Here is a 12,186-nt window from a genome sequence, read left to right as displayed (position 1 = left end):
TCATTTCTATTGCAGGTACCAATTAATCAAATATTAATCCTATTGAAAGGAATCACTGCTGCTTTGGTGATTATTTTATTTTTTTACCTAAAATCATCTTCAGTCTCTGTCAAAGGTGCTGTTTGGTTTAGCCTCATATTTGCAGTCCTTTTAGTAAAAAAACTTACTAACTTTAAATCCAAAGCATGGAGCTCTTGTTGATGTTTTAATACATCCTACTGAGTAAGACTTTACTGTGTTGATTACAAAACTAAATGAAAACATGGTACAAAATGTGTGCTCTTATATAAAGGTTGCATGTTTGGTTTTATATTCCACCGGGTTAATATAGTAGCATTCCTTTTTCTTTATTTAGTAAAGTTTTCATATGCTCTTATGTGGCTTAGATACTGTTGAAAATCTTTCCCAAAATCTAATTTAATTTGAAATTGGAAATCAAACTTCCAAGATGCGTTTTCTGATAGCAAATACCTTCTTTTTAATCATGCATGATTAATGTCACAGTGTTGCATACTTGCCTTCCAGAGCTCCAATTGTCATATTTTTGTACTTTCAGTTTAATCATTTTAAGTTAGCACTTAGAAGTATGACGATCAGTCCTGAAAGGAGTTGTGTGTGGCAACCACGATTTCCAAATTTACTGCAGGCTAACATAACCCTACAGAGCTGTAGCCAGCAACAACAACAGATGTCTGTTTGGAACCACCCTAGGACGTGGTGCTGTGTACGCGTCTGCTGGAAGAGCCACGTTCCCTGTGCATAAAGTTCTGCAACTTCTTTGGTCCAAATTTAGTCAGTGGAGAAACAGTAACTTTGATTTGGCCAACAAATAGGATTAAAAAACACAGACTGGTTTCTCAGCACATGGACCTTTACGCCTCTTTGTTTCAGTAGAAGTTAAAGTTAAGCATGTATTTTCATATGAAGATTTTAAGACGACAACTGAGGAACAACTTATGTCTGTTTATATGCCCAAACTGACCTCAGGATTCTTTGGTTTTATTGTAAAAGTTGATGGCAATGCTACCTGCCAGAAGAGTGATGCAAACCACTGGCAGCATTGCTCAGCTTGGTCCCCAGAGGATGTGCAGTGCTGCTTTCTCTAAATCTGGCACCACACACCAAAGAACTTGCCATATAGAGCTGAAAAAGAGCAGGGAAGTACTGCTGATGTCCTCAACTATTACATACAAAACATTTTTCTCATCCAAACTCAGCGAGTCTTCCTATCTGTGATCTTAAATTTCATCATCTTAGAGGGAGCTGGCCATGACTTGAAAACAGGGATCTTCCAGGAAAAAAAAGAAAAAACAGGCATTCAGAAACACTCAGTAGGTTAGTGAACCAACTGTCATTCTTCTCTGAGTCAGTAACAGGTGAAATTCTCTGGTGTTTAGATGAGTTTCCTTTGGAAATAACCTTTAAGAAATACAAACCCACCCCAATATCTCTCTGAAGACCTGCCAGCTTGTGATTGCTGTTTGTTGGGTTTTTCTCCATCAAAATTCTGCCTGCTGTCTGCAGAAGGCTGGCCACATTCTCATTTGACTATAATTTTCCTACAATTTCAAAAATTCTTGTGCTTTTTTATGGCCTATTATATGTTGATAGGCTATTTATTGATGTATACATTTGAGCTGTAGTATTTTACAACACTGGCAACTGCGGTCAATTTTTATTGAAAGTATTTTGGAGGGAAAATATTTTGGTAAATAAATGGCTATTTATAAATGAAAGATTTAGTAGACTGACTTGCTTGTATAATTCTCATGTAAGTGTAGAATATATTTTAGACTGTTTTCCTACAAAATCTCTTCAGCTTCTTAAACAGTGTTAGAGTTAAAACATTTTAGAAAGTAATTTCTTTAGTGATATTGCACAAATTCCTGTAATTAAACATTGTAAAATGTAAAGGTTGTTACTTAAGTTGCATTTTGTTTAATTTACGGGCTGAAAGCTTTCTGGTTTTCTTGTTTGCACCTAGTTTTGGGGGAGTATGTGGAGGAGATGAAAGTATGGTAGGAAAGACTTTGCCTAAAAAAAGCAACCAAAACCAAATCTCCTTCCCCCTCCTCCCCCTCCTGTGCGCTGGCCTGAAATTCTAGAAAACCTAAATTCTGACTTTGTTGCTGGCTCATTTAAATACCTGCTGATTTTTTAAAAAGTCTAGATATATAACGTGTGCAAAAATTGTAATTCAGTGATATATTTTGGCTATGGAGAGATCTGAACACTCAACTGCAAAAAATATTTTCTTCTGCAGAATCCTTGTTGCCAGACGATTATATAGTTCCTCTTGACTGGAAAGTTTCAAAGATGATCTATTTACTGTGGAAGACCTCTGTGGAGGTACGAATTTTAGGGGATTTCGGAAGGCTTTCCAATATTCCAGGTGTAAAGAGGAAATCTTCAATTCATAAGCAAGATGATGTTTTTGGCTAGTAAATTTGTTTTGGTTTTCGAAACCCACGATGAGGAGATGGATGTTTTATATACTCTGTTGAATATTTCCAGAACCAGCTTGAGGCCATGGTAGGATTCAGGTTTTGAAAGATCATCTTCAGAAATGTATACAAAGTAGCTAAGGGAGAAAAAACCCCAACCTTTTCCATGATACTTGTGTCCTGACCTGGCCTATGTTCATTAAGTACAACCTACCATCATCCGGTTGTTTTCCTTCTTAAGGTTTTCTCCCGTCATCTGAGCAAATTTCATCTTCCACTACCTGTAGCTTCTTCATGGCTACTTCTACAAAGAGTTGTAGCAGAGAAGTCATTCTGAGTGACTGACGGCAAATTAATTCTCCTTGTCTAGTTAGAAAGTGTTAACTTACAAATTACTTTTTTCCCCCTACTGTGGCTGTTGCTTTGTGAAGGTTTGTTTTTATTTAAGGAGCACTGTAGTGTCTGGTAGTGGAAATGAGGAAAATCCTGTAAATACAATGAAATAGTAATTATAAAATAGACCATGGACCTTGTTCTTTCCCAAAATAACAATCTCTTGTCACATACTTTCTTCTTTTCTCTGGACTGCTATTATCTATTTTAGGAGAAACAGAAAACAAATGGATTGCAGAACAGAAATGCCTTGGCTGGTAAGTCCATTCTGTCATACAAAACCTGTATAAAATACTTCTTGTTCAGAAGAGAAAATAGTTAATGCTGAAGGGTGTCAAAGGTTTTCAGCACAAATGAGTGATAACACTCTTCTTTGTGCAAAAGCACTAGGATGTGATAAATGAATTTGTGCCCTCATTGATTGCGTACATAGTATGGCAGAGCTATGGTTGCTGTGCATCATCTCTTTACGTTTCCTGATGCACGTGCTGAAATTCCCTGCCTTTTTAAAGTTTCCCATATGGACTTAATCCAACACTTAGCTCAAGTTTACCCATTCCAGATCAGAAGGATGTTTAGCATGAAGTCTTTCATTAGACTTTATTTCTCTGAAAGGTTGAGCATCTTGAACTTAATTAAACTTAATGATCACTAAAAATTGCCAGCATAATAATAGGTCACACGCTTGAGCAGCAAGAGATATCAGGGTCCACGGGAAGCTCTAGACTTCTGCATGCATGAATTCCTGCAGTGTGGAGGTTATGGGATAAGGTTGCTGGTTGTTTTTCCGTTATTGCCATATCAGTTTAGTATGTGTACATACACACACTCTTTTTCTCTCTCTGTCCCCCTTACCCTGAGACAAACCTGAGAGGTTTATTTTGTAGGCCATTATGGAGGCAAAGTCAAGAGTATTCTGATGAAATAAAAGCTTGTTCTAGAAATACTCTATCCTGACATAATATAAATGACAGATTACATAAGATAATTTCAGGTGGCTGTGTCTGCAGTTGGTAATTTGTTTATTTTTTAGACAATAGTCTTGAAGATCTAAATAAAAATCGCCAAGAGAATCAAGGCTCTTCTGAAACACTTCCAGAAATGGAGCTATTTCAAGGGGTGATAGAGGAGAACATCATGACCTACACTAGCACTGGCTGGCTGGATGCTGCGTTTCATCAATCATGACCGACTATCTTAAATTCTGCATGAAGGAAAAGGTAATCAGCCACACTTCTCAATGTGTTTCATTCTTGTATTGTATTTGACCAAACATCTGAAGAACATTGTTATAATTTTTAAGGTGCATTTAGTATCACCCAACTTGGGGTTTTTTTTTTTCCTTCAAGTTAGGGTTGAGGGTTGTTTTGGTTTGGGGTTTTTTTTAAGCCTGAATGGGGAAAAGAGAAGGCAGCATTTTGTTACTAAAGCCATATGAATTTTTCTCTGAAATCTAAAACCCACCTGGTGAAGTGAATGCAGTGATCTATGATGCCTAAGAACTGGACTTTATTCCCAGTTTGATTACTGTGGCAATCGGTTGTGAGTCATGTCATCTCAGCCCTATTTTCCTCATCTCTTCAACCTGGAGAGCAATGCTGATGCCATTAAGGGTCTAATTATGAAGAGCACTGTATGAACAATAAAACAGTGTTTAACCAAGTCATGAAAAAGTGACAGCTCTGCTTTTCAGTAGAGAATCAGCAGCAGGAGGTTGCAATAGGACTCCGTATATTGAAGGGTTAATTTTTCATGAATGTTTTCATTTGGTATGACAAAGTGTGCTACTGAGTGTTAGAAAGTATGCTATTGTGTTCATGCTTGTCTTATGAATTTTTGAACCCTTTGGTAACTTGGCAAAGTTTCTCCAGTTTGTTTATGAGAGATATTCTAGGTAGGTTGTGGTAATAAGGAAGGACTTTTGGATCTAGCTGGAAAATGCTAGCTTAACTTCGTATCATTTTCCATCAGTTGTTCTTTCCAAAGTGGAAAATGGATTAATCTGTAGTTTTAAAACAAGTAAACTGAGGTACATGGAAATAGAATAACTTGCACCATGGGCAAATTGAGCCAGCAAAAAAACTCCGGATCCTGAGGCTTAAATTATTCCCATCCAGATGTTACAGGACTGCTGGAATATCATCCATGTGGGTTCTGGCCAGGGGTCTGTGCCTCCCGGTGTCCTGTGCCTGACCTGAGCACGAGCCGATGGCTGGAGGAGGAGTCAAAGAGGCAGACATGTGCTGTGTTGAGACAGTTATAAAAGCAGAAGTTGACCTTTTTGGAAGGTTTCTTAATTTCCACAGCGGAGGTTCATTACAGAAGTAAAGTAGTTGAATAGTTTGGGTTGGAATTGAAACCTCTTGAATGGGGCTGGATTTGATTATATGCATTTTTATGTCATTGATGACAAAAATGACATTGCAGGTCATTTGCTGATGAGCCTGTACCAACTACTGATGTAGGAGGATGAGGGGAATCTCTCTGAAACATGTAGTACAGACAGCACTGATCTCTCAAGGTGCTGTCAGCACAGATTATTAATAACATCAAGAACATCTGGTAGTGGTATTGTCCTCTTATGTAATCGAATACTAAAATATTTGGTAAGCAAATAAATATTTTCATCAATACTTAGCCCTACGTCAGCCACAAATTTTTGTAAGTTAATTATTTATAATACTGCAAATGTGAATGCTCCACAGGCAAGATTTCTGCTTATGATACTGACTGGCTGTCTCAGTGTGGATTTGTAACCTAAGCTACTACCCAGAAATGCCCAGGTTTATTGATTAAAATGTTTTTATGCTAAAGAAACAAACTTGGAGAGCTCTGTTCCCTGAAGAAAATTGTGATTAACCTGGAAATTGATTTTTTTTTTTTTCCCCCCTTTCTGTACTTCAAGAAAGGAAAGCCATATCCTAGGAGAGTATCCTGCATTCTTGTCCACACCTTTATCTGGTTGCTGAATCCAACAAACTGTTTTTTTCCGTTAGATTTACCCTCTTTGTCCGTCTGCCATGCTACTCCCAAAATGTTTTCAGCCTTCCTCTCCTGCTTGTCACGAGCGCAGCAGAAGTGATCCACAGCCTTGTGCGTTTGTGAGCCAGCCACCGACTGCTGGTCTGACACGAAATGTCATTAAACCCCAGTTTGTTACCTGACGTCGCGGTCCAATACCCTACTGTGCTGGCTTATGTTAGTTCTAGGGAATATAGAATTAAAGCAGTGTTGCGGAAGACGACTCCCAGGCAGTGTTTGGCTTAAAGAAAAAGGCATTGCACACTCTGCGCAGAAGGACTCGGTCATGAAGATCCGTGCTGAGGTGGGATGGTTGGGTTGGAGGTCTCCGCTGGAAGGTGAAGCCTATGGAATGGTTGGTTGCCCTGGTCCTGGCTGCACGGTCCCGTCGGTGCTCAGCAAAGCCTTTGACTTGGGAACGCTAAGCTGGTTAGGGCTTTGTACTGCGAGGAGGAGGGAAGTTAGTTGGGGCATTTTGTGGGGGGTTTTTTTGTTTTGGCTTTTTTTTTTTTTTTTTTTTTTTTTTTTTTACTTCAACATCTGAAATGAGTCAGGGAAAGTCCTGATGGCTGTGGGAGGGAGAGGATGAGACACCAGAGGTCAGGAGGGTTTAGGCTGCTCTGGAGCTCTGGTCTGCTGCCTCGGGCCAGGCTCGCTGCTGCTGAAAGCGGGAAGTTCCCTTCCTCCAGCCCTGCTCCGGTTATCAGCTCCGGCATTCGCTGGCTGCTATGAAGGCTATAATTTAACTCACTAACCCCACAGGAACCAAAGGGATAGTTTTTTGCTGGGCTGGCAAATTTAGATAAGCTTGTGTATGGTCCAGCTGGGTGCCAGAGCAGGGACCAGGGAGCAGACGGGGCTGTGCCGCTGCAGACGCGACGGGGAGGTTGTGCAGGGCTTCCCCCGTGGGCGGCCGTCGGCTCTGACGCCAGGGACCGCATATCGTGCAGCCATACCTTCGGATGAAAGACTGCTTTTAAGCTTATACAAATGTTAGGATGTTAAAAAAAAAAAACAAACAAACCAAAACACCAACCTTAGAAAAAGTATGTGAAAAGCAAAAAGCATCTCTTAAGGTTTTCAGTCAACTCATGCACACCGTCAGGCACAGGGTACCAGGTAACGCAGACCCCTGGCCAGACCCCATGTGGGTTTTCCAGCGGTCCTCTGAAGTCCGCATGCGTAAGTGCTGTAAAAGGCACGTGAGTTTTTCTGGACGATGGTGCCCCTGGTTTTGAGGGATAAGGTTGTCTTTCCTCACCACAAAATCATTCTCTTCTGGTTGCTGATTAAAGCAGATTTGCTAAGAATCATGTCCCAGAGTGGTTGTAAAACTGCGCAAGTGAACAACTATAAATGTTGAAATGGATTTGATTTCATCAAATGTCGGGGGGGGGGGTGGGGAAGAAAGAAAACTGAGGCATTCCTACCAAAAGCTTTTAAAATCATAGAAAATAAATGGAGAGCTAATACAATCATTTCAGTCCCTTTAGACTGCAAAGTAAACTAAGCATTACTGGCCAAGTGCAAGTTAGCCAGATGATCATGCTTCTGTGTTCATGTTGTGTAAGGGTGTTTTTATTCAAATGGGAGAGTGAACAGTGGTTGTGTTCCTCTGTGAAAACACAGGGTTAATTGCAAGTTGTTGTGAGAGCCCCTTATTGCAGCCTTGGCAGCACATCAGTATTTGTTCTGGAGATTAAGCAAGAGATCCTGGTTTAAAAAATGCTGACATCGGTGAAAACAGCATTATTTTGGTGCCTAGATGTTTCTTAGTGCCTTAGACCAGGACTCATGAGTGCCAGGTGCTATACAAATGTAGAACAAGAAGACAAAACCCAGTGTCAGTTTAAGCATTTATCTGCAGGACTACGGCAAAATAAAAGCGGGCATGTTTCTTTTTGAAGCATAGCGGTCAGTCACTCACTGCAGGAAGACTTCCTCCATGACAGCCCAGTATGGTCGTGGTTTTGATGAGACAAATCTCTCGATGACATGTTATCTCTCCTCCTTTCCCTGGCTGTGCTATTCCCGTCACTTCCCTTTGCTGGATGCGATGCTTCCGCAGCCAGAGAGTGAGGCAGTTCAGCTCCATCATCCAATGCATGAAGACATCCAGAAAGTTTTCAGTCTGAGCCATGCGATTAGCAGGACACGGGCAAAGGAGCAGGAATGTAGAACTAGGACAGACAGGACTGTCTTAGGGCCAGCATGGAAAAAATAATCTAAAAGATACAAAGCAGAGTAAAGCAGTCTTCCAGTATTGCCGCAGAAAATACCATCGCATGGTCAAACCTCTTCCACTTGCTGCTTTGATACAACAATAATAAAAAAATATTTTCTCTATCCTTTGACATTTAACCACTAATTTTAAAGAAAATGAAGCGTGAAAAAGTGTACAGAATTATGACCAGAAAACCTCACCTGCCTTTTACAGCGCTTACCAGGAAAACCTGGCCTAAAATTTACTTAAGCAGAGAGTATAATTACCAGGGGGAATAAGAGCTGCCCAGAACAGTGTTTCTGGAGCTCTCAGGAAAGACTAACCATCAGGTTGTCCTGGTGCCTCACGTGAATTCCATAACTTGGAGGCCTGTGAGGTCCTGAGTGAATGGAATGGGAAAAAATTTGCAACGTAACAAAACAATTATGAGATGTAGCTATGCTATAGTAGTATCGGTTGAACGGCTGTTCATTATGTAGTGTTTGTGACATGTAGAGAAAAAAAAATTATGCTGTGTTACTCTTCTCCTTATTTTTCAGCCTTGAGATTGCTAGGTCCTTACTGTCTCTAGTTTTGACATCCGTGTTTTCTTCTCTTCCTTTTCCATTCTCCTTGCATTTTTTATTTTTCCTTTACTTTCCGTCATCTGCTTCCTCTCTGTTCTTCTTAACTTTTTAAAGAAATAACCAACAGCTGAGTAGGAGAAAGAAAGAGACTTTTAAAAATATCAGATGGGTGAACTTTTCTCAGTCTGAGGGTGGGATTTGCAACCGTTAGTCTTTCTGCAGTCTGTACTGTTGTGGCATTTCAGCAGAATCTCTTCTTTTTTTTATTTCAGAAACTTCTCGCTTTGATTCCACCGTGGAAGGACTTCAGTTGGCCACCAAGGATTTTAAACGTGAGGAATAACCTGGAAGAGAGTAACCGCTGTAGATTTTTGGTGTGAATCTTTGGCCATCTCCCCCCCCCCCCCCCCCCCAGCCCCCTGATATCAGCCTCTCTGTCCATGTAATAAAACTCAAAATTGAGATAACTTTGTTGTGTGTGGCAAAAGGTCGCTTTCTGAAGCCATTTGGGATTTATACCTTCTCAGTACATCCTCGAGTGTGGTACAAAGAGATTGAGGGCAGAGACCAGTGAGCAGAAAGGAGGTATCTGTTGGCATGAGGCGTGAGCTTCAGGCTCTGGTATTTAATTCACTTGTATCAGGATCCAAGGTGTTGCCACGTGAACCAGTACATGAACCGGTAGTGATGCCTACCTGCGGGGAAAGGTGCCTGTTAATGTGTCTTACCCTACTTCTGCCTTTCATCGTGTTAGTCATAATTACATCCCAGTCTCTTTATAACCTCAAGTGGAATAAGTCTCTTCCTCAGTTGCTCCTATTCTTTCATCCAGAGGTGCACAACTTACCTTCTTTTCTCCTAAAACCAGGCTTAATGCTTCCCTTCAACTAGACTCATTTGGGACTATAGAAATGAGGAGAAAATGTCATTGTAGGCCTGATTCAAATACACTGGAGGAAAGATGCGTGTGGTTTGTGGTAGACTGGTAAGACCTATAACTAGCACTGGTAACCAGTGGTTTGATGTTTCTGTTAGTGGTATTCCTTTTGCCATTTTTTACTTAAAAATTCTTATGATGTGAGGAGAAATTTAAGCTAAAAGCAGTTGTGGTAGACTGGTAAGACCTATAACTAGCACTGGTAACCAGTGGTTTGATGTTTCTGTTAGTGGTATTCCTTTTGCCATTTTTTACTTAAAAATTCTTATGATGTGAGGAGAAATTTAAGCTAAAAGCAGTTGTTTCCTTTTTTTTATTTTTTTTTTTTAAATATTATGGTTTTCCTTCATAATTAAGCATGGTGTTTATTCCTCAACTGGAACAGTAACCTTACCAGTAGCAATTCTGTAACTGAGGAAATTGTCCCAATAACACGAGTAGTGGAGTATTGATTTCCAGGGGGAGATGAACAGCAGAAATTAATGAACCCTTGACAGTAAAATCTAAAATTTTGCTCGTATAAATGTCTATGTAAGGCCCACACAGGTATCAGAAAAAAATGGAAATATTTACATATGTAGAGTGAGCTGAATTACATAGGCGATGAATTTCATCCCATGTTTTTAAAACACAATTTCATGGGTTTTTTTTCTAAGGTGTGTTTGGATTCATCTACATTTTTTTTTTTTTTTTCGTGGAGGCTGTAAACAGGGCGAGGCTTCTCCACCAGCTCTCTGTTGCTCTTGCTTTTCTGGAGAAGCACAGAATTGCCCTGATGTATTGCTGTGGCGGCATGTTCTGTGCATCTGTCTTTAAGGTGGTGCTTGTGATGCCCGGGAATGGAATGCCGAGGGTAGACGCAGTTGATGATGCCGAGGTGGCTGGCACTTTCACCTGCAGAAGGACAGGAGTGTAACCACGAACGGGAGGAGGAAAGCAGAAAGCAAGAGGTGTTGGTGGGACAGACCAGAAGGAGAAGGGGCCCGCGGGGGCAGGGGAGGATCACGAAGGACAGCTATTTATGAGAAAAATCATGAGCGCTTGCTGAAATAGCAAATAGTGAAGGTGAGGCAGGCAGTAGAGAGTGGAGGGAGGTGAAAGGACAAATCAAATGACACCTAATTAACTTAATCAGAAAGTTAATCAGAGCAACTTTTGTCAATTGAGACATGCATAAGGCTGGAAATGTCTTTGTAGTGAGAGGGAGTGACAGAAAAGACAATTATCACCTCACTTCTGGTGAACAGGGTGAGAAAAGATCAATGGGAAGAGGAGAAGCAAGGAAGCTTGTCAGAAATAATATTTCCCACTTCCACAGCTTCCAGATCCAGAATACCTACCCATTTATTCATTCAACTCCTCTTCCTCATCTTTCCCTGCACCCTTTTTGTTGTGCATCAGCTGAAGAGCCCATACCTGACTGCAGTCATGCTGACACTCCACCATGGTCTAAACTGCCAATGTGTCCCCACTCTCCACTTAAATACTGCATATACATGTAAGCAGGTAAAGATGTATGTATTTCTAAATTAATGTTGTACCACTGGCAAAATTTACCGGCTGCACTTTTTTCATGCATTTCTTATGTACGTGTGTGATTTTTTCCTCTCCTTGGTTGGAAATGTGCTGTTCTTCTACCAGCAGAATGTTACACAAAATGTGATGGGGAGGGGGAAGGTAACTCATGCTGGCCATAACCGCAGCTTCAGACTTACCGGGTACACCAGTAGCAGCAGAAAAGTTAGTTGGATTTCAAGAAAACGTCACTCAAAAATTAGTATTTTCTTCCTCCTTCTATTTATTGCGAGAGAAATCTGAATGCCTGTATTTTCTGTTACTGAATACCGACCTTCCGGAATGCTTAAAATAAAAACAGTTTTCAAAATTTCACAGTATTCTTGTATGGGCGAAAGGTGTTTCATCTTTTAGTAGGGTGTTGCTAGGTTAAGTTTACTTTAACCCCCCCTGCTATCTTTGAATTTCAAAATTCACATATCTTCTTTCCTGCCCCTTTTCCCTCCCACTCGCTGCCGCTAGCGTTGGTGTGCCATGTGCCGGGGAGCTACGCTTTCTCCCGGTATGTTGAATGCTCTCTTTAGCACGATTTGCGAACTTCAGAACCCAAAGCTTCAGCGTTGTAGTTCAGTGTCGGTGTGTCCCTGCGGCGAACCCCAGGCTGGGGCCGATGCCCTGCGTGGCTCCGAGAGGGAGAGCGTGATACCACACCAGCGGGTTTGGGTTTTACTGGAAACTGTCATTTCTTCGGCTTGTGTGGTGGTCGCGTTAAAGCAGATTGGGTTTTCTTTAGGGGAGATGAATCTTGGTAGACTTGCTGTCGTTTCTCATGTGCTTCTATGTTTGGAAAAATGTTGACGTAGTGAGCGTGATGGACAGGGTCGTTCATGCAGTGCAGGGCAGTTATTTAGCTATATCGGCTTGGAATCCATCCTTGTCTGCCTTTTTTTTTTTTTTTTTTTGAGGCGGGGGCTGACTCCACTAGCTCCATTACTGTCAAAAAAAAAAAAAAAAAAAGAACAAAAAGCTGGGTCGGTGTCTGGGGGGGTCCTGCAGAGAGCTGCGCTCCTCCGAAGTGCTGTGGCC

At 41.0% G+C, this 12,186-nt stretch overlaps 1 protein-coding gene and 1 long non-coding RNA gene across 16 annotated transcripts in view; one reads left to right on the top strand and one right to left on the bottom strand.

Annotated features, from left to right (window-relative positions):
- The window catches only part of LOC128153216 (NEDD4-binding protein 2-like 2), a 49,929-nt gene extending 40,814 nt beyond the window's left edge, over positions 1–9,115 (top strand). For 9 of the 14 annotated variants that reach the window (XM_052812217.1, XM_052812220.1, XM_052812218.1 and 6 more), the window contains 4 exons: positions 2,264–2,349; positions 3,049–3,107; positions 3,878–4,057; positions 8,921–9,115. In XM_052812217.1, coding sequence (XP_052668177.1) covers positions 2,264–2,349; positions 3,049–3,107; positions 3,878–4,025 — 293 coding nt within the window. In that variant the 3' untranslated portion in view covers positions 4,026–4,057; positions 8,921–9,115. Of the gene's footprint in view, positions 1–15; positions 42–1,257; positions 1,680–2,263; positions 2,350–3,048; positions 3,108–3,870; positions 4,058–8,920 lie in introns of those variants that run through there. The other 5 variants (XM_052812219.1, XR_008238892.1, XM_052812223.1 and 2 more) reach the window with 5 other exon arrangements.
- LOC128153220 (uncharacterized) lies at positions 7,701–12,066 on the bottom strand. 2 transcript variants are annotated; one of them, XR_008238896.1, is made up of 2 exons: positions 10,926–12,066; positions 7,701–8,992 (listed from the first exon to the last, which is right to left on the bottom strand). It is a non-coding gene; the product is annotated as an uncharacterized LOC128153220 (long non-coding RNA). The 2 variants fall into 2 exon arrangements; XR_008238895.1 differs by lacking the exon at positions 10,926–12,066 and adding an exon at positions 9,168–9,333.
- Between the last annotated feature and the right edge of the window lie 120 nt (positions 12,067–12,186).

The sequence above is a fragment of the Harpia harpyja genome, chromosome 17, assembly GCF_026419915.1.
Source record: "Harpia harpyja isolate bHarHar1 chromosome 17, bHarHar1 primary haplotype, whole genome shotgun sequence".
Lineage (NCBI taxonomy): Eukaryota > Metazoa > Chordata > Aves > Accipitriformes > Accipitridae > Harpia > Harpia harpyja.
This window is presented reverse-complemented; position numbering and strand designations above follow the sequence as displayed.